Raw genomic sequence first — 21953 nt, 5'->3', positions numbered from 1 at the left:
CTTCCGCTTTCCCCCAGTATTTTACTGGTAGTTGTTTTGCAGACTCCTTCCTCCGAGTGAAAGAGTATGGTCCAGGGAATTGAACTCTGATGTGATGTAACCAAGCACTGCAGTGTATTCTCTTAGTTCGACAGTCTGCCGGTTCTGAAATTTACTGATGTCATGGTGATAATTAAGACGATGATGATGATTATGATGATGTTGCTGGTGGCAATGATGATTATAACGATGGTGATGATTGATGTTGGTGGTGGTGGAGGTGGTCTTGGTGGTGGCGGTGATGATGATTATAATGGTGGTGGTAGTGGTTGGTGGAGGTGGTAGTGGTTGGTGTGCTGATGACTGATGTTGTTGGTGGTGGTGATGATTATGGTGGTGGTGGAGATTGTGGTGGTGGTGGTGATGATGATGATGATGATGAGGATGATGGAGATAATGATGATGATGATAATAATGATTTCAGCAGTTTCTAAAGTTATAATAACAAAATAGTTTCGTTAAAACAAGAAAAAGGAACAAAGAAAACATAATTAGCACATAATTAAGAATAGATTGCTTTTTTTTTTGTTTTGTTATCTATATATTTTTGTTTGTTTTCTTTGCCTTACTCAAGGTTATCTTCTTTGATTTCTGGCTTAGACTTATTTTCTCCATGTTTCTGTGTTATGTTGTTACCAAAATAAACACCACAGTCATCTGGAAAACAGCAAGAGACACACAAAAGATGTCAGATAACAATTACTGAAGAATATATATTCCGAGACTGGCTTCAAATTTTGGCACAGTAATTTCAAAGGAAGGAATTAAGTCGATTACAACGACCCCAGTATGCAACCGATACTTATTTTATCAATCCTGAAAGGATGAAAGGCAAAGTCAACCTTGATGGAATTATCCCTAGATTGCCGTTGTATTTTGGGAGGGGTCAGTAGGCCAATAATAGAGACATGCAGTGGTTCAGTTTCACATCTTACACTCTCAGAGTGGTTGGCATTAGGAAGGGCATCCAGCTGTAGAAACTCTGCCAGATCAGATTGGAGCCTGGTGCAGCCATCTGGTTCGCCATTCCTCAGTCAAATCATCCAACCCATGCTAGCATGGAAAGCGGATGTTAAATGATGATGATGAATAAATGCAGATTTCTGTCTGCCCATCTGTCCATCCAGGATACACCCCTGTATATGTCTACATTTGCTCTACATAGACATATTATCCCCTTTTGGAGTCAGGATGATCCCGAAAATGAAAATCTGCCCTTAATTTAGCTCTTGAACATCCAGCATTGGGATCAGGTCTGGATGAGGAATCGTTATAAGCTAACAGTTGAAGATTCAAATTTTAAAAGAACTCCAAAAGTTTGTGAACTTACAAGTTTTTCATTTAAACTAAATTAAAAGTAATACCACATTGGTTGGGTACCAGTAAATGTTTTATCCTTATGGATCTCCCTAGTTTTGGACCACTGGCCAAATTGGTCTTCCCCAAGAGCTAACCTAAAAGTCAGCACAGAGTGCGGCTTTTAAGCTAACCTTGGTTATTTGTCGGTTGGTTGACCGTTTCACCAAAATAACTCATCAATTGTTTCAATAATCATTTAGTAAATCAATTAATCAATTGTGTTTGTGAAGGTCCTTTTCTTTGTCATTTGCAACCTCTTCAATAACATGTTTTCTCCTCTCCAGGTCAGCTTCATGTGTCTGTGTGTCTGTCTTTTAGATCTGTTTGTCTCCTCCTCGCATACATTCCCACCCACAACCATAAAACTATAGAATTACTGAAACCAAAACTAAAAGACAAACAGACAGACCTGAAGCAGAGAAGGCATCTCATTGTTGATGGCCCAAATGGTGATGAAAGGACTTTGACACACATGACTGACTGACCAATTAACCGAATGATTAATCAACCAGTTGATTAGTTAATTAGTTAAATAGCTAACGAATTGATGAATAATACTGAAGTGAAACAGAACCAGTGTGTGTTTATTATTGGCATAATAACCCCCACCTCATAAGATACAACAAAATCCATTTCAACACACACAAACACACGTGTGTATATATATATATATATACATGTACCAATGAAGTGTGAATAAAGGCTCACTGTACATACGTATGGATACAGAGATACAATGCATGAGGTGTATAAAATTTATATAAGTGTACATATATATATATATATATATTTATATATAATTAATTAAGGGTAGAAATCAATATTTATCAATTAAAACCAGTGGTCTAACATATTAAAAAAATCCGAAGATTAAATATTTATATATACCAATTAAGGACTGAACACGAAAAAGTGGACAGTCAACATGCTAGATATAGACGTCAAATCGCCATTCTCCACAAAAGATTATGTTCTCAGATCAAACTCAACACAAACCCAAGCAATAAACAAGTGAAAATATACGAAAAATAATACTCATCCATGTACTGAATCAGTTTCGACTATTATTATCTGTAAGGATACCCGTAGTCTTCATCAGCATGGCCGGTCTGAATGAAATCTGCTGAACTAGATGCAAAAACGATACCGGAGTATCATCACGTGCGTAGAGTTCAACCGATTACATCCGAATGTGTATTTCAAATGCCTTTCACCTTGAGTATTATTTTTCGTATATTTTCACTTGTTTATTGCTTGGGTTTGTGTTGAGTTTGATCTGAGAACATAATCTTTTGTGGAGAATGGCGATTTGACGTCTATATCTAGCATGTTGACTGTCCACTTTTTCGTGTTCAGTCCTTAATTGGTATATATATATTTAAATATATATATATATATATATATATATATATATATATATATATATATGATAGCATGGCTATTTGTACAGAAATGCAGATACAATCATTTGTTGTGTATATATGTGTGCATATTGTTTGTGTATGCACACAACTAGGGATTTATAAATGAATAATTTATCAAATTGAATTTATCAACATGAGCCAATGAGTCATAAACAGTAACAAAATCTAAGCCAACACCAAACACACAGGATGCTGTTGTCATTGTAAAATAGAATTCCCACTCTTCTCAACTTGCCTGCTTCATAACAACTTTGCATTTGTTAGCATTTCCTTCCCATCTCAACTCCATCTTCCTGTGTTGTCTGTCTCAAAGTGACTGCTATGAACCATAGCTTCTTGCTCCCTTACCCCTACCAACATCAGAGTTTTTACAGAAGGTCATGGTGGGGATCAGAAGTGATGACTTACTCCTTAATCTTGGTTTTGTCCCTGTTAACAGGGGTGGCCAGATCTACTTCAATGCCATAGCAACCGAGGTAGGCAGGTGCATCCCACCCTAACCTTTGGGCTGGCTGGCAGGTGTCCATTCTCCTTGGCTGTCATGAGGCTTTTTTGGAGCTGGATTTTCTGCGGGGAGCAGGCCCTTGCTCACTCCCAACCTCACTTTCTAGACATGAGTGGTCCCAAGACTAAGGCCTCTACCACGAGTTTTAAGGAATGTGGTGGAAAACTAGCACACGAAGGCAGGGACGCTACCCCCTGAGACCTCTTTTGGAGCCCCGCTACTTACACTCCTTTTTTGAGAAAGCAAAAAACAAAACAAAACAAAAAACAACCTCGAAGACAGAAAAAGAAGATAACTCACCTGTATGATGTTTAGGGAGTCTGCTTGGAGTTCGTTGCTCGAGTGTGTTGACAGTGATCCAAGGGTTCATGGTTGGATTGTCAGGATGTAAATGAGATGTGGAAACTGTTTTAGTGGCAAGATAATCATGGAATAGCAGCGACTGAGTCAAGTGTTCTTGTTCTCTGCGTTCCAGCATGATGCTAGCCTCATCAATCAGCTGCAAGAGAATAGTGTGAGGCTAGAGCATGTCTTAGAATGGTTTCACTGTGGTTGTTGCTGTAACTAGGTCGGTCGTGGCTAAGAAAATGAGTGTCACTGGACAAAAAAATGGATAATTAAAATAATTATAATTGATTTTTTGCTCGAAAAGGATTCTATCCTATGTATGCTGTTCTGTCAGTATTTATGCGTTGAAAAATATACTCTTCTACATCTTCTACAATATATTTCAACGCTTCAAAAACAAACTTATGTTTGTTTACATTTGAAGTAATCTATACGACATCTGGCATTTCTGGATGACTTTATAACTTCTAAAAAATTGCAAAAGAATTTGTCGGTCAGCATGACCAGATATAAGAGGGGTGTGAGTTTGATCCTCATGGCTAGTTGCCGACAAACTTTTCAGCTCTAAAAGGATCTTATCCTATAAATACTGCCCTGTCAGTATTTATGTGTTGAAAAATATATCTTTCTACACACATGAGGAGCTTACATGAGTTTGCATTCATTTGTATTGTTTTTGTTTATTTCCCAACCACGGCTCTTGTGCAGGTGGCACATAAAAAGCACCATTTGAGCATGGCCGATGCCAGTACCGCCTGACTGGCCTTCATGCTGGTGGCATGTAAAAGCACCCACTACACTCTCGGAGTGGTTGGCATTAGGAAGGGCATCCAGCTGTAGAAACTCTGCCAGATCAGATTGGAGTCTGGTGCAGCCATCTGGTTCGCCAGAACTCAGTCAATCGTCCAACCCATGCTAGCATGGAAAGTGGACGTTAAACGATGATGATGATGATGGTTTCGGGTTCAATCTTACTGCATGGCACCATGGGCAAGTGCCTTCTACTATAGCAATGAGCTGACCAAAGTCTTGTGAGTGGATTTAGTAGATGGAAACTGGAAGAAGCCAATCATACATGTGTGTGTGTGTGTGTGTGTGTGTGTGAATATGTGTATGTATGTATATATGTGTGTGTGTGAATATATATATGTATATATGTGTGCGCATATGTTTGTGCATACATGTGTATGTGCATGTGTGTGTGTGTGTGTGCATATGTCTCCTCTTGACCTTGCATGACTATTGTAAATGAATGGCATTCATTTGCAGTATCCAGCAAAATATATCTGGCCATAGGGACATATTGCCTTGCTTGATTGGAAACAGGTAAGGGTTGGGGGCATGAAGGGTACCCTGCCATAGAAAATTTGCATGCAGGCATGGAAAAGTGGACATCAAAACGAAGAAAGGAGACAGGGGAAGAAATGGTGAAATCTTCTCTGATACAGGAAGAAGCTGATGAAAGAGACGACAAACACCAGAGGGGAGAAGATGCTGTAATGAAGAAATGCCATTCAGCCCATGTGAACGTGGAAAGAACAAGAAGTGACGACGATGGTGGTGGTGGTGGTGGTGGTGGTGGTGGTGTATATATATATATGTCTCTATGTACACTGGTATGGACTGGTGTGTCATACTACATCCTTTTTCATCAAAAGGTAACATTTGTCATTCAATAAACAGTGATTGATAAAATAAATATTGGTTCTGGTTTGACTGATTGATTGATTGATTGATTGATTGACTATAAAACCAATGAAAGAATAAGATCTATATTTACATGTGTAATGTGATCCCTGAATGCTCCTTCTAGTAGCTCAGAATTTGACAAACATTTGGTGGCTGGGAACTTCACCACTTTCTCACTGTCCCTTGCTGCGTCCACAAGCAGTGTCGGAATATAATCCACATCATGACGGTTTTTGCTGATTTTCCCAGACTTAAAGTGCACCGAACAGATCCAGGTGCTGTTATTTGGAAGCCAATTATTAGGCAGGCCAATTTTCTTGATGAACTTGCTCCGCTGGTACTTTCCTCTTGGAATTCGGTAAAATCTGTGTCAAAAAAATAATTGCAAAAAATAAGAAAATAAAAAGTTTAAAAATTCAGAGAAAAAAATTTATTGAAATTAAATAAAATTTGTGGTTGTTTAACATTGGCCCTTTCATCTTAATCAAGAAGACCCTTGATCAAGGACATTAATAATAATAATAATGATAATAATAATAATCATTTAACATCCAATGTTCGTGCTGGAATGGGTTGGACGGTTTGACCAGGGCTGGTAAGCTGAGGGGCTGCACCAGACTCCAGTATGATTTGCCCTTCCTAATGCAGACCACTCCAAGAATGTAATGGGTGCCGCCTTTACATGCCACCAGCATCTGCCACAACTATGATTTCAATTAAGCTTGATGGGTCTTGGTCATTTGTCATTGCCTCCATGAGGCTAATAATGATATTAATAATAATAATCTTTTCTACCATAGACACCAAGGCCTGAAATTTTGAGGGAGGGGGGCTAGTTGATTATATTAAATTTCATGTCCAGCACATCCTACTACATTATATAAGCCTGCAGAGGCTTCGTTATAAAATAGTCTAGTGGACACTCAGAAGAATCATATCACCCAGTTTCAGTCAAACCCAAATAATTTTGGTCTTCAGGTTCAATCCCTCATAGTAGTTCCTCCTAACCATTTCTCCTCGATAGATTATTTAATATTCTATTTTTTAACTGCATGTTGAGAAATAGCATTTGCAACTTTTATGCAACAAGGCAGATTTGTGTAAAGCGAAAGGTGTGTTTATGATTTCTTTGAAGTCATTATCTGTTTAAATTTGGAGGTAAGGACCACAGAGATAGACTCCTGTGGTGAAGCATTTTATTGCAGCTAGTAAGTAGAAGATGGATTCAATATTAGAAGTTGGATAGGTGGGTAGATGTTGGGAAAATGGCCAGTGTGAGTGGAACAATTCTGAGAATACACCTGTAAAAAGATTAAAAGAAGGGCTCTTGCCCTATTGGTCAGACACCTGTGGCTTTTGTGGGGTTTTTTTTTTTTTTTTCAATGAGTAACCTTTAAAGTGTCTCCCCCTGAAGGGAGTTTTACTTGTTACCTCATTTTTGTTATTTAATGTTTACACGAATGTGAAAACCCTTTGTATTGTCTTGTGTCATCTTTTATGTATAACTTAGATTAGCCCTTGTGGCCAATAAAAGGAATAAATCATTAGAAGCTGGAGAAGAGCAGAATCCTTCGTACACGGGACAAGATGCCTTGTGGCATTGCTTCCAGCTTCCCCTTCTGAGTTCAAACACAGCTGCAACTAACTTTGCTTTTCATCCTTTCAGGGTTGGTAAAAATAAGGATTGGTCAAAACATTGGGGGTCAACATAATCGATTTACTCCCTTCCCTGGAGGGTCAAACCTTGTACTTTTACCTATTGCAGAAATGATTATTAAAGTCCTAAGGAATCTTGTGATTTACCATTCTTATGATATTTTTATTCTTTTACTTGTTTCAGTCATTTGACTGCAGCCATGCTGGAGCACCGCCTTTAGTCAAGCAAATTGACTCTGGGGCTTATTAAGTAAGCCTGGTACTTATTCTATCAGACTGTTTTGCCAAACCGATTGTCAGGCGATGGTGGGGACAAACACAGACATAAAGACACACAAATATATACATACATATATATATACATACATACATACATATATATATATATATACATACATACATACATATATATATACATACATATATATATATATATACATACATATATATATATATATATATATATATATATATATATATATATATATATATATATATATATATATATATACATGTGTATAGCCTCAACCACTAGGATATATATATATACATATATACATACATATATACATACATGATGGCCATCCACTCGTGACCGAGGAAGACCATTGCCGACCTTCAGGAACATTGTGCGCTCTAGGACTAACTTATATTTTGCATTTGCAGCTCCGTTGGTGGCTAATGAGCCCTGCTCTTGACAAGCATACACGACTGCAAACATTGCAGACCAAGCTTTCCCCATTCACTATACGAGCCATGTGCTTTCGCGCAGCTTGCTTAAGTCCTTCATGCTGGATACGTGCTCTCTCAAAAGTGCAGGCATTGTTCTCCCAGTCAGTGTCCTGCATATCACAGGCCTTTAATGAAGACTTTACACAGTCCTTAAATCGCAGCCTTGGTTTCTGCCGGAGTCTCCTTCCATTCACAAGTTCTCCATAGAGCATCTGCTTAGGAATCCTTCTATCCTCCCATTCTAATAAGGTGTCCAGTCCAACACAACTGGTGCTTGTGCACCATCATCTCAATACTCAAGATATCAGCTGTCCTTAGGATCTGTGTGTCTGGAATTTTTGAGGTCCAGCCAACATTGTGAATGTGTCTGAGACATCTCTGATGAAAACGTTCAAGGACCCTTACCTGACGTTTGTACACATACATACATACATATATATACATACATACATACATATATATATATATATATATACGACGAGCTTCTTTCAGTTTCTGTCTACCAAATGCACATACAAGGCTTAGGTCAGCCTGGGGCTATTGTAGAAGACACTTGCCCAAGATGCCATGCAGTGGGATTGAACCTGGAACCATGTGGTTGGGAAGCAAGCTTCTTACCATACAGCCACGCCTGCACCTACAGATACATAAATCTCTGGTTTTTGTACATATACAATAGGAGACCACCACTACCTACCACTGAGAGGAACATACTTTAATATACTGTTTCATCAGTTTTAGTAATTTAATAACTGCAAGTGGAAAAATATGAATTGGTAATTTTTGAGATTCAAAATATGATATATCTGTATTTCATTCAATTTAATGCTGGCCTTGTAATCTTTTAGCAGACAGTGTCTTCAATATCAGGCACAGTGGAGTTGATTAATATATCTGTTCCAAGAAGACTACGGCTAAAATTTCAGACAAAAACGAAAAAAAAAAATCCAAGTGTTTTTTAGCCAATTAGCATTTGAACCAGCCATATAGCCATATCTAACCCAAACATTTTACCTATTTTGGGCTCAAATCGGCCTGGTCTGGCCTATCACACTGGTTCTGTAATGTCATTCAAAAAAATAAAGAATTACAGCATTGAAGCCTCAAAGCTACAAAATATTGCATGATTAATTCAAAATAATGTGAATAAATGAGCATTATATCTAAGAGCGTAGCATTTAAACTGGCCAATTCTACCAGTTTTATATTCAAACTGACCAGACCCGGCATCTCACCAACTCTACAATGTCATTCTAAAAAATAAGCAATCACAGAATTTAAAGCTTGAAGACAGGAGATAACAAAGGATTAATTCAACACAATGTGAATAAACAAACATCACATTTGACAGAGTAATCTGAATGCCAAAGGGTCAATCATTTTTACCCGTCAAACTGGAAAAGTTGCAGATGGCATTGTCAAAGATTAGATGAACAAATGAATATTCAGAAATTTCTTGGAATTAAAGCGGCCATGTTATCCATTTATCAATTTATATAACATCTAAACTGATGTTATTTGTTTTAACTTGAAGTAAGGTATGTGGTGGGATGAGACTAAGACCAGTCATTAGAGTCCACTTCTCACCCAGTTTTGTGAAGACATGTGGCTTAGCGGTTAGTGTTTTCAGATTACAACCATAGGGTGATGAGTTCGATTCCTGATGGTGCTTTGTGTCCTTGAGCAAGACACTTTATTTCACTTTATTGCTCCAATCCACTCAGCTTGCAAAAATAAGTTGTACCTTTAATTCAAAAGGGCCAGCCTTGTCCCATTTAGTGTGTCATGCTGACTATCCCCCTAGAACTACATTAAGGGTAGGCATGTCTGAGGAGTGCTCAGCCACTAGCATGCTAAATTCATGAGTAGGCTGTTCAGTTGATAGAACCAATTAGGACACTCGTCATCATATCTGATAGAGTACCCAGCCATAAGCCACCCAGTCTTATAAATAAGAACTGTACAAGTTTGGGGTTAGATTTCATCAAAGCAAAATTTTCTAATATAGTCCCCAACTGACTAAAACTTCAGAGTGAAACTTGATGGAAACTGTGTTGAAGCCCTGTTCTTATATGGTATACTTAATCTATTTTCAGGTTTATCCAACCATCTGGTTTTCAAGTGCCTTTCACAATCCACACCGTTGCAAGCATTTGGACCAAGACTCTGAAAGAAGGATACTTATTTCCATCCGTCTTGAAGGGAGCCGAAAGACAGAATGGGTGTTACCTGTCCTCTCAAAATCTGAGGTAACGACAAACTTTGGACTTCTGTTTTGTAGAAGACGCAGCAATCACAACTTTCAAGAATTTTATGGAAGATACAGTTCTTATATTATATTAAAAATGAGAAGTGCAGAACAGGCAGAGCACCAGAAAAAATACCAGGTGGTGTTGTGTGAGACCAGGGCTGGCCAACCAGACTTTTATCTTGCAGCCCACTTGATACTTTCTTGAAGTATTGTTTAATTCCAAAATAAAATTGGTCGTGTAAAACCTTTGTTTCAAAATAAATCAAAGGTTTATAAGTGGAAACAAAGCAATGGCCTACAATTTTATAATTTTAAACAAACGAAAAGTAGGAAAAATTCTTGATTCTGTAACGTAATTAATTGACGATTAGTGCATAAATTATACAAGCGGCCCTCAAAAACCTTTCTGTGATTAAAGTGACCCGCAATGTAATTCGAGTTGGCAAAGCCTGTGTTAGACTTTCTGACAGGGTTTATAAAGAATCGATCTAGTACTGGAGTCGGCTGTATTCCTTCAACTAACATTTCTGATTTTGTTATCAACGTTAAGAACCCCATTACAACGTTTAAGTGGTAGAAAAAGTAATCATGCCGAATTAAATGCCATTTAGTAATTAGTTTCAACAGTTCAGATCTCGTCAGAGTACCCTTGTGAAATTAAGTGTCAGTTATAGACCCAAATCGACTTTCAGCTTTTCTGGTTTTGCTGCGACGAGGGACATAATTAGAAAAGCCGGAGGGGCAATGAGCAGCCGGGTCCGTTAACAGAGTCAGGCGAATTGCTTTGCAGCATTTTTACTCGTTTTTCACGGTCCCTGTACAAATACTGCAGAGGCCAAAGTTACCAGTCATGTACTAGGGTCGATGCTATTGCTTAAAACCCGCTCACCTCAAAATTATTGACCTTTTACTTAAAATGGGTACAATTATAAAGGCTGGCAGGCGGGTATGGAGGCAGGTCATTTTAAGTAGAAGAAAAGAAAAATGAGCCAACGACGTGCAAGAAATAGCAATGATATCTCCTTTAATTCACTCGCTTTATTGTTTTGGAGGGGGACGGACAGATTCGGTTAAAGTGGATCGAGATAGAGATGGAAAAAAATTAACCAAAAGGCTGTTGGACCAGAAGAGTTAGGCCTGAGGTTAAACAATAAGCAACAACATCTGATGATTGAGCTTCTGTGAGGTCGTAGAAATAGCAGCCAAAGTCCGTTAAACCGTACTTTAACGTCTCAAAAACGAAAGAAAGGAAGGAAGCCAAGGACGTGCTAGAAATAGCAATGATATTTCCCTCAATTCCTATCACCTTTGAAAGGAGAATATATCTGATTAAAGTGGATCTGGAGATACACACACACACACACATACATGTATGATTATATATATATATATATATGAGCAAGGACTGTTATACAACAATAACAACAGCCGATGAGTGACCACTTTACGTGGTCGTCGTAAAAATAGCAGCCAAATACCTTAAGCCACACTGTAAGGACTTGAAAAAAAAAAGAAAGATAAGGACATATATAATTATGTAGTGTGAAAGAGTGTCTTAGAAATGGTCACGGTAGGAATGTACATGATTGTTAGGTGTAAGAGGTGAAGGGCCAAACAACAAACATCAAACAGCAACAACAACAAGCGGGCCAAACGCCATTTCCACGTTGGAGAGGAACACGTCAACAAATGGTTCAACTGCCAAGTTTGGGAGGGAAAGAAAGGCGAAGGTCGTCAACAAGAGGGGTTTCAACAGGGGATTTCGTCTTTATTAGACACAGGGACACATCGAATAATAACAATAATAGAAGTGGTGATAATAAGGTAAAAAGGTTAATGGTGACAACAACAACAAGAACAACATAAGCAATGACAACAGCAAATTAAAAAAAGAGAAAACGAGTAAATTTCAGAAATACTAACATACATGTATATAAGTGTGTATATATATATATATATATATATGTGTGTGTGTATACATGTATACACACATACGTACAGCATAGATGTGAGTGTTTATGAACGTCATATATGCATGCGTGTGTGCGTGTGTGGATGCAGGGATGTGTGTGTGTGTGTGTGTGTGTGTTCATAAACCAACAAATAAACTAAACAAACCGTAATTTCTGGCTCGACGAATGTCGATTGTTGCAACCGACAACACAACAAGTTGCGGCTGGCATTCTCAGCTGGGTTCACTTGAAATATTCTTATTGTTAGGATTTCAGCAATCCGGTCTTCTCTATCATCAAAGAGAGAGAGAGAGAGAGAAAAAAAAAAAGAAGGTGTTTATATGTTGTTTTCTTTTGGTGTTTGAAAGAGGAAAGAATTCCACAAACAATAAAAAGCCGACTTCGGAGTTCAAAAGCTTCGCTCGTCGTCGTCGTCGTCGTCGTGAATGTCTTTTCTTTCTTTCTTTCTTTCTCGTCACGTAACGTGTTTACTAAAGTTGCTCCCCTTTGTAATGCTCTTTACGATTTAGAGGTAAAAACAACATACTGTGCCAAACAATAACAAAAATATTTTCGTGTCGTTGTGTTGTGGTGTTCATGCCTTTCCTCATAGCATTAATAATGAATATATATAAGAACTTGTAACTTCTCTGTACTCGGCTGACTTTTGAAAAAGATCAATTATTGATAGATTCGGAAATGTAATTCTGCATTTTGCTGCTATTTTCAGCAAATCGACGACTTTGTGTAATGAATGAACTGACGCCTGGCAAGAGATGAAGGAAGCTGTTCAAAAGGTTGTTAGGATGGAAAAACCACAAAGGTCTCAGCCGCAAGGAAACCTTTAGTTATAGGCTCTGGAAGTCATTGACAAAATGAAAAAGTTTAACGTAGAAAAAGTTTTCTTAACTTTTCTCTTGTGATGAATAATAATGTAGAAGCAATCCTGAAGTTGAACGTCGTGAAACAGCATAGGAATTGAATGGCTGTTGAAACGAAAGCTGTAGATCTTTTAGCTCGGGGTACCAAGTTGTAAAGGATAACTGGTGCTAAGAGACACCCGAAGCAGCCACAATGAAAGAAGGACTCACAACAGGAACAGAGGAATCCTTTCTATAGACGGCCAGTGAGGTAGTATCATCAATATACGAATAAGTTCAACACGTGGGATCTCGTAAATTGATCTTTTTGAACAGTTACCTTCATGTTTTTCAAAAGTAAGCCTGCGAGTTTTCCATTTTGCTCCTTACTCACTTCACTCTCTCCCTCTCTGCTTGTCGAACAACTTAATCTTTTTGTTGTTGCTTCTCTCTCTCTCTCTCTCTCTCTCTCTCTCTTCTGACAATTGGAATGGGTATTCTTGGAGGTTAATTCGGATCTTTTCGGTTTGAACGGCAGTTTTTAACATAATTTCTAGGTAACTAAAAAGTTTTAAACTTCGTATACTGGTAGAATGTGTTTATAAAATATCTTTTTCTCTTGGCTTTATTGAGAAAATTCTATAGTTTGGAAGATATTTGTTGTTTTTTTTCTTCAATTTCTGCAATTTTTCTGTATTTTTTTAAAACTCTGTATATGGTGTATATATTGCATTTTAAACTCTGTGTATGTGTGTATAAAATGTATATATTGTATTATCACTGTCCCTTGTCTCCCCCGAGGCATTGTCTCCCAGAAGAAGCGGAGGAACCATTTGGTCAACAGCTCAAATGGAATTTCGTGATCATTGGGACCCCGGTTTGGTTAATGACCGAGCAGAGGCGTAAGAACCAGTCTCCTCCTCATCGTCTATCAATGGGTGCGACTCCCTGATCTTGCTCTGCTGCCTTGTAGGTAGACTTTTTAGTCAAAGGCTCCAGGTGGGGTCTCCTAAGCTAACCCCCTACTCCGGCCTAGGCAACCGGGTAGTATACACCTACTGAAAACCATGGATCCTTTTCTCTCTTTCACCATGGTTTGGATGGCACAGGCAGGAGGGGCTCGTCAGCCATGGTTGGCAACCCACCTAGCAGAGAATAACTCCGACTTCAAACCTACGGCCCGAGGTTTGTCACCATCCCAGCTTGCTAGGCCATGGCAGATGAACCTCATGCTTAAAGGGTGGGGCCAGTTTGCGCACACTGCACTTCACCTTAAAAAACTCCCTAGCGCAGGCCAAAGGACATGTCCACGTTCTGTGACCAGCCATCCTAAAAGCCCTGCAGCGATGGGAAAGGGGCGAAAGTGGAAGATGTCACTGAAAGCCGTAGTCTCAACCCTACATATAGGCGGCTCAGAACGTTGGTCGCCTGGTTGTCGATCCGGAGGTGACGACACCACTTGGCAGCATCCTGAGCGACCAAGCAGCCCTATTTAGGGAGAGCACTGCCTGCTCCACATGGAGAGGGGCAGTAGAAAAGGTTTGCCTAAACAAAGCTTGTCTCCTCTATACCCAGTTGGCTAACCGCAGTCAACGGGCATCTTCAGAGCGGTCGAACAAACATGGAAACAAAACCGAAGAAAAGTAAAAAGGAGTTGAAAGTTGCCTGCTGGAATGTCAGGACCACGCTTGACAAGGCTGACAGCAGCCGCCCGGAACGTCATTCGGCTCTCATAGCCCATGAACTCTCCCGTCTCAACATTGACATAGCAGCTCTCAGCAAGGTCCACTTCGCTGACGAGGGCAGCCTCAAAGAACGCGGTGCTGGCTACACGCTCTTCTGATCCAGAAAACCATCATCTGAAAAACGTGTGTCGGGTGTAGGACTCGTGGTGAGGAATTCCATCACCTCCAAACTGAAAACGTTACCCACAGGCCACTCAGACCGCATCATATCCATGCGCCTACCACTGGAGAGCAAACAACATCTCACTCTCTTCAGTGTTTATGCTCCAACTCTACTGGCAGATCCCGCGGACAAAGACAGCTTCTATTTTGATCTGCTCAGACTCTTGAACAACACCCCTGCAAACGACAAGGTCCTGATCCTTGGCGATTTCAACGCAAGAGTTGGGAAGGACTCTGAGGTTTGGAAAGGAGTCCTTGGAAGACACGGCATTGGTGGCTTTAATGACAACGGGCACCTCCTGCTTGAGTTCTGCACAGAGCACCAACTTGCTATTACCAACACAATCTTCCAACAGAAAGACCGTCTGAAAACAACTTTGATGCATCCCCGGTCCAAGCATTGGCATCTACTTGACTATGTGCTTGTGCGACAGCGGGACCTGAAAGACGTTCTACACACAAGAGTGATGCCCAGTGCAGAGTGCCACACTGACCATCACCTTGTCCAAACCCAAGAAGAAAGGTAATCCCATAAGGAAACTCAATGTCGACAGCTTGTGCCGGGAGGAAGTGAAAATCAAGTTCCAAACAAACCTGCAGCAAAGACTAGACAAATCCCCCTGCACTGATGGACACCACCCCAGACACCTTGTGGGAGAACCTGAAATCAGCCATCCTTAAGACATCTATGGAAGTTCTCGGGCACACAAAGAAGAAAAACAAGGACTGGTTTGATGAAAATGACAAGGAGATCCAGGAATTACTAGCAAGGAAGAGGGCAGCTCATCAGGCCCACCTCGCACAACCAACCTGTCTTGTGAAGAAAACTACCTTTCGGCACGCATGCAACACCCTGCAGCAAAAACTCAAACAAATGCAGAACGAGTGGTGGGACCAACTGGCATGGAGAACCCAGCTATGTGCTGACTTCAGAGACTATAGAGGCTTCTATGAGGCTCTGAAAGCAGTGTATGGCCCCACCCACCTGGTCCAGAGTCCCCTACACGGTACAGATAGACAGGACCTCCTCGCTCGCTGGTCCGAGCACTTCCAACCATCGCTGAAGAAAACCTCCCCAAGAGCCAGTGTGGCTTCAGAGCCAACAGAGGCACAACAGATATGGTGTTCATCCTCCGCCAACTCCAGGAGAAGTGCCGAGAACAAAACAGGGGACTCTATGCTACTTTTGTCAACCTTACAAAAGCATTTGACACAGTGAATAGGACAGGACTATGGCTCATCCTGGAATGACTTGGCTGTCCCACCAAGTTTCTACAGATGGTGATCCAGCTGCACGAGAATCAGTGTGGTCAGATCAGACTCAATGCTGACCTGTCGGAGCCCTTCCCCATTTCCAACGACATGAAGCAGGGTTGCGTTCTGGCACCGACTCTCTTCAGCATCTTCTTCAGCATGATGATCAAGCATGCAACTGAAGATATGGAGGATGAGGATGGGGTGTATGTTAGGTATCATCTGGATGGCAGTCTCTTCAATCTACGGTGCCTCCAAGTCCACACCAAGACTCAGGAGAGGTTGATCCGAGACCTTCTCTTCGCAGACGACACTGCCCTTGTCGCTCACACAGAGCGAGCTCTGCAGCGCATCATGTCCTGCTTTGCAGACGCCTCGCAGCTCTTTGGCCTGGAGGTCAGCCTCAAGAAGACGGAGGTACATCACCAACCTACACCCCAAGAGGAATACTGCCCACCCCCACACCACTATCTGCGGTACTGAACTGAAATCAATACAGCAGTTTACATACCTGGGCTGCATCATCTCATCCGATGCAAGGATCAACAAGGAAATTGACAATAGATTTTCTAAGGCTCCTTTGGCAGATTGTACAAACGTGTTTGGCACAATGGTGGCCTGAAGAACAAAACAGATCAGTGTCTACAGGGCTGTGGTTCTCACCACTCTTCTCTACGGCTCAGAGACCTGGATCACTTACTGCAATCACATCCGTCTCCTCGAGCGCTTCCACCATCGATGTCTCCGCACCATCCTCAACATTCACTGGAGTGACTTTGTCACAAACATTGAAGTCTTGGAGCAGGCCAAGATCCCCAGTATTAAAGCCACGCTACTGAAGTACCATCTCCGATGGGCAGGGCATGTCTCCAGAATGGAGAACCATCGCCTTCCAAAGATTGCTCTGTTTGGCGAACTTTCCACCGGCCACCGAGTGAGAGGAGCTCCAAGGAAGTGCTACAAAGACTGCCTCAAGAAGACTCTAACAGCATGTCAAATTAATCATCAATGCTGGTCAGACCTGGCTGCGGACCATGATGTCTGGCGCCACACGATCTTCAACGCAGTCAGCAAGATTGAAGAACATAGAAGAGACGCAGGAGGAAGGCGCAAGCCGCCTCTGACACCACACCGGATGTTACCTTCGTCTGTGGACACTGCTCACGGACCTGCCTTTCCCATATTGGACTTGTCAGTCATATGCATGCACAAGACGTGGCCAGCCTTCTTGATCTTCGTTTGCGAAGCCGAGCCATGATGATGACTCGACTGGCGCTTCTCAAGTCTTAGATGTATATTGAGTTCTAACACCCAACTTATTACTATCGCATTACTTGAGCAAAATAATTATTTGTTTCAGTCATTTGACTGGCCATGCTGGAGCACCGTCTTTAGTCGAACTAGGTGACCCTTGGACTTATTCTTTGTAAGCCTAGTACATAGGAAAGACTTCTGCCCCCATTTTCTCACAAATTTGTTTATTTTTGTAATTTTTATTTTTTTGCCAAAAATCCCTGTTTTCGGTTACGGAGGTTCCGGAAAATTGCAAAAAATCGGCATTGTGAAAATCTCCCCCAACTTCTTCAATTTTGACTTTTTTCCCCAACACTAACCCTAAAACCCTAAAACCATAACCCTAACCCTAAAACAGTAACTGTAAGTACAGAAATGTTTTGAAATTTTTTCCGAATCATGATGTCCATATTTTTCCGCATATTTAGAAAAAAAATTCTTAAAAACAAAATTTACAAAGATTTTTGGAAATTTTTTTCAGAATCATAATCTTCATATTTTTCCGCATATTTTGAAAAAAAAATTGTGCAAAAAGTTAAAACTAAAAGAAATAGGGGTGGGGTTGAGGGTAATTTAGAAATGTCGAGTTTTGCCAATTTTTTTGCTGATTCATATTCCCTGTAGCCAAAAGGTGGGGGTGGGGTTGAAAAAAACAATTTTTTTTAAGGGTGGAAGGGTGGAAGTCTTGCCCTTATTGTATCAGTCTCTTTTGCCGAACCACTAAGTTACAGGGACCTAAAAACACCAACATCAGTTGTCAAGCAATGCTGGGGGAGACAAACACACACACACACATATATATGTGTGTATATATGACAGGCTTCTTTCAGTTTCCGTCTTCCAAATCCACTCACAAGGCTTTGGTCAGCCCAAGGCTATACTAGAAGACACTTGCCCAAGGGGCCACTCAGTGGGACTCAACCCGGAACCGTGTGGTTGGGAAGCAAGCTTCTTACTATACAACCACACCTTATGTAATTAAATTAATTAAATATATACATTTAATTCTGATGAAAAGTATTTATAGAAAATGTCGTTAAAGGATATTGATTTTTCTGAAAGTTATGAGGAAATAAATTTAGAGGGGTCACTTGTGTAGGTGTGTTAAAACATATATAGGACGTTTAACAAGAAATCTGTTCTCAACTAAGGTTCATATGACTCTTGGGGGCCCACATAACAATTTATGGGTCCACAATAGTATTTCTGGAGTTAATGAAAAAATTTTGCCTTAAATGTATTTATTGCCAAAGACAGCTAGATCTCTGTAAAGCTTTACACATATCAAGGACGACATTGTCTCATGCATCCTTTATTCAAAAAGTAAGCTGAGATGTGTGTGAGATTTAGCTGCTGTTTCTAGAAGATCAACAAATCATATAGAGGCTTCCCTCATTAACATAAAGATTAAAAGTGAAGGACCACTGGTATGTGAAGAAGTACCTTGTAATCCTGGAGTCCTTTGAAATTTGAATTTTCCATTATTTGCATCTAACAAATCTTCTTCATCCAGATCTGATTCCACTGCTGGGCATTCAAGAACCAAATGAAGGGCAGATTTTCAGTCCCAGGATCCTCCTGATTCCAAATCTGGATCAGTTTATGTGGAGCAAATGTAGACTGAGACGCAGGGATCCTGAACAGACAGACAGACAGAATTTCGCATTTATTGTGTTTGACAGACCTGTACTGACGACCTAGGGCTAAACACCAACAACAACAGTGGAGGTGCAATGGCCCAGTGGTTAGGGCAGCAGAATTGCAGTCGTAAGAACACTGTTTCAATTCCCAGACTGGGCATTGTGAGTGTTTATTAAGCAAAAACACCTAAGCCACGAGGCTCCGGCGGGGGGAGGGTGGTCAACCCCACTGTACTCTTTCACCACCACAAGGCTCCGGCGGGGGGAGGGTGGTCAACCCCACTGTACTCTTTCACCACCACTTTCTCTCACACTTTCTTCCTACTTCTACCACAAAGCAGAGGAACCATGGTGTAACCCACTATGGTGTGGTAAGCTTTCAGACCCTAGTCTAGATTGCGAATCCTCTATACCCCAGGATGGTTCCACCCGTTAAAAGCCACCATTTACGGAATGAGGATAACAACGTAGCTTTCACACCCTAACCACTGTGGTAGGTGGATCTTGAAGTTACCACACGCATTCTTAGTAGCTTAGAGTAGGCTCGAATTAGAGATTATTCTTTGTGGCTAATGGCGTGAGTCCTGATTGGAAGAAGGAGAACAACAACAACATTGAAATAGGTATCAATGTCATACAGTGCTATATTTAAGGAGATGAGGTTTTATTTACATTATTTGCATTTGATGGCTATTTGTCCTCATCTTGTTTGTTGTTAGCAGAATGTTTCAGCTGATATACCCTCCAGCCTTCATCAGGTGTCTTGGGGAAATTTCGAACCTGGGTTCTCATTCCTAACGTATTTTTCGATGTTATTATTATTATTATTATTGGCACATGAAAAAGCATTCGAGCGAGGTTGTTGCCAGTGCCGCTGGACTGGCTCCTGTGCAGGTAGCACCTAAAAAACACCATTTGAGCATGGCCATTGCCAGTACTGCCTGAATGGCTCTCATGCCGGTGGCACATAAAAGTACCCACTACACTCTCGGGGTGGTTGGTGTTAGGAAGGGCATCCAGCTGTAGAAACTCTGCCAGATCAAGATTGGAGCCTGGTGTAGCCATCTGGTTCGCCAGTCCTCAGTCAAATTGTCCGACCCATGCTAGCATGGAAAGCGGACATTAAACGATGATTGTTGTTGTTGTTGTTGTTGTTGTTATTGTTGTTGTTGTTGTTGCTGCTGCTGCTGCTGCTGCTGTTGTTGTTGTTGTTGTTGTTATTGTTCAGGTCACTGCTTGGAATCAAACTCGGAATCTTGGGGTTCGTAGCCTGCGCTCTTAACCACATCTCTGAGAGATGTAGAAAGAGATGATCAACTTTGAAGAATGAGGAAGATGAATTGAACCAGACTAACTGGAAAGTCTGAAATGATGGGTGGAGACGTGGGATTCTGTCTGAGCCTACATCAACTTTCAGGATGATACTGGAATACAGAGTGCAAACTAAACAGACACAGAGAATAAGTTTTACACAATGACTTAAGAAAAGGGTAAAGATAGCACCTCAAGTCATACTGACTCATAAGGGCCAGGTTCCTGGTTTCCATTGTGCATGTATCACATTCCCCAGCAGTCCGTCTCAGGATGACTCATTTTAGCCAGCTGAGTGGAGTTGAGCAACGTGAAATGAAGTGTTTTGTTCAAGAGCACAATACGTTCACCAGTCCAGGAATTGAAACCACAACCTTATGACTGAGAGTCCAACTCTCAAACCACTTAACCACATGCCTCCCACATTTAATGACTTGATGTAAGCAATACAAAAATGAATGTAAAAAAAAACATATCAGATATACATTATGGAGAATGAATAGTTAAATAATGGTTTCAAATATTTGCCACACGGGCAGCTTGTGGGAGGGGATAAAGTCAATTAGATCAACCCCAGTGCATAACTGGTACTTATTCAATCAATCCCAAAAGGATGAAAGACAAAGTCGACTTTGGCAGAATTTGAACCCAGAACATAGCAACAAATGAAACACCACTAAGCATTTCGCCCGGCGTGCTAACGACCCTGCCAGTTCACTGCCTTTGAATAGTTAAATAATAAATTATGCATGAGTTTTGGTAATCAATGTTAGGAACCTAAAATGTCTTATCATGAATCCTGGACATAGCTGAAATGAATCTCTCTTGGTAAGTGTGCCAGCAATGCAACCATGAAACCACAGAATTACAGCCAAATTTCACCCACTCAGGCCAACAGGGTCCACTTCAAGCCTACATCATACATTTTCCCAACCCAACTCAACCAATCCATTGAAAAGTCCTTTCTTTAAAGGCAGTAACAGTCCCCATGGCAACAGCAAACACAGCATGGTTCTACATCAGTCATTTGTAGACTAATCAGCATTTAACACCAGTTTATGTAACCAAACTACTTCTTTAGTCACTCAAGGTAGTAGGAGTAGTAGTAGTAGTAGTAGTGTCTACATGGACGACAGACCAGTTATGAAGTTTTAATAACTAAAGTGATGGACAGTCTTTCACAAACAACCCAGATCAGATGTTGTACCAGCTTGTAGGACAGCAACTGACCTCAACAACTGTGTGGTGATAGAATTACAATAATCCAGTGTTTCATCAATTATGTGTGTGTGTGTGTGTGTATGGATAGATAGATAGACAGATAGATAGATAGATAGATAGAAAGATAAATAGATAGATAGCTTCATAGATTGATTGATAGATATACCCATACATATGAATAAAAAGAGAAGAAAGAATGGGAAAGAGAGTTGTATATCTGCTTCTCCATTGTTGTAATTTCAGTTTGCAGTATGTTTATGACATCCCATTCAACTAAGTCTATTCTGGCTACTGATTTTACACAATGTCAAATAAATTAATAAGGCTACAAATGGCTATAATATTAATTAGCTTTCAAATAGTGAATCCTGGCTCTTTGTCTGTCTATCTGCATGTATCTACAGTGCCTAATGGTTCCTTGTTTTTCATTTCGTCTCCTTAGGGAAAACTAGACATATGTAAACTATCTCACTGTTTCTTTTTAATGTGCACACATGTGTCCACACACATGC

At 40.5% G+C, this 21953-nt stretch overlaps 1 protein-coding gene and 1 long non-coding RNA gene across 2 annotated transcripts in view; one reads left to right on the top strand and one right to left on the bottom strand.

Annotated features, from left to right (window-relative positions):
* Positions 1-541: 541 nt before the first annotated feature.
* LOC115220526 lies at positions 542-12397 on the bottom strand. Its single transcript, XM_029790668.2, has 4 exons — positions 12122-12397; positions 5456-5729; positions 3628-3826; positions 542-696 (listed from the first exon to the last, which is right to left on the bottom strand). The coding sequence occupies exons 1-4, from the start codon at positions 12184-12186 to the stop codon at positions 605-607; spliced, it is 630 nt and encodes a 209-aa protein (XP_029646528.1). The 5' UTR covers positions 12187-12397; the 3' UTR covers positions 542-604.
* Positions 12398-12500: 103 nt separating this feature from the next.
* The window catches only part of LOC118766566, a 27259-nt gene continuing 17806 nt past the window's right edge, over positions 12501-21953 (top strand). The window contains exon 1 of the long non-coding RNA XR_005002507.1: positions 12501-13172. This is a non-coding gene — a long non-coding RNA (uncharacterized LOC118766566). The remainder of the gene's footprint in view (positions 13173-21953) is intronic.

This window comes from Octopus sinensis, linkage group LG16 (genome assembly GCF_006345805.1).
Source record: "Octopus sinensis linkage group LG16, ASM634580v1, whole genome shotgun sequence".
NCBI classification, from domain to species: Eukaryota; Metazoa; Mollusca; class Cephalopoda; order Octopoda; family Octopodidae; genus Octopus; species Octopus sinensis.
This window is presented reverse-complemented; position numbering and strand designations above follow the sequence as displayed.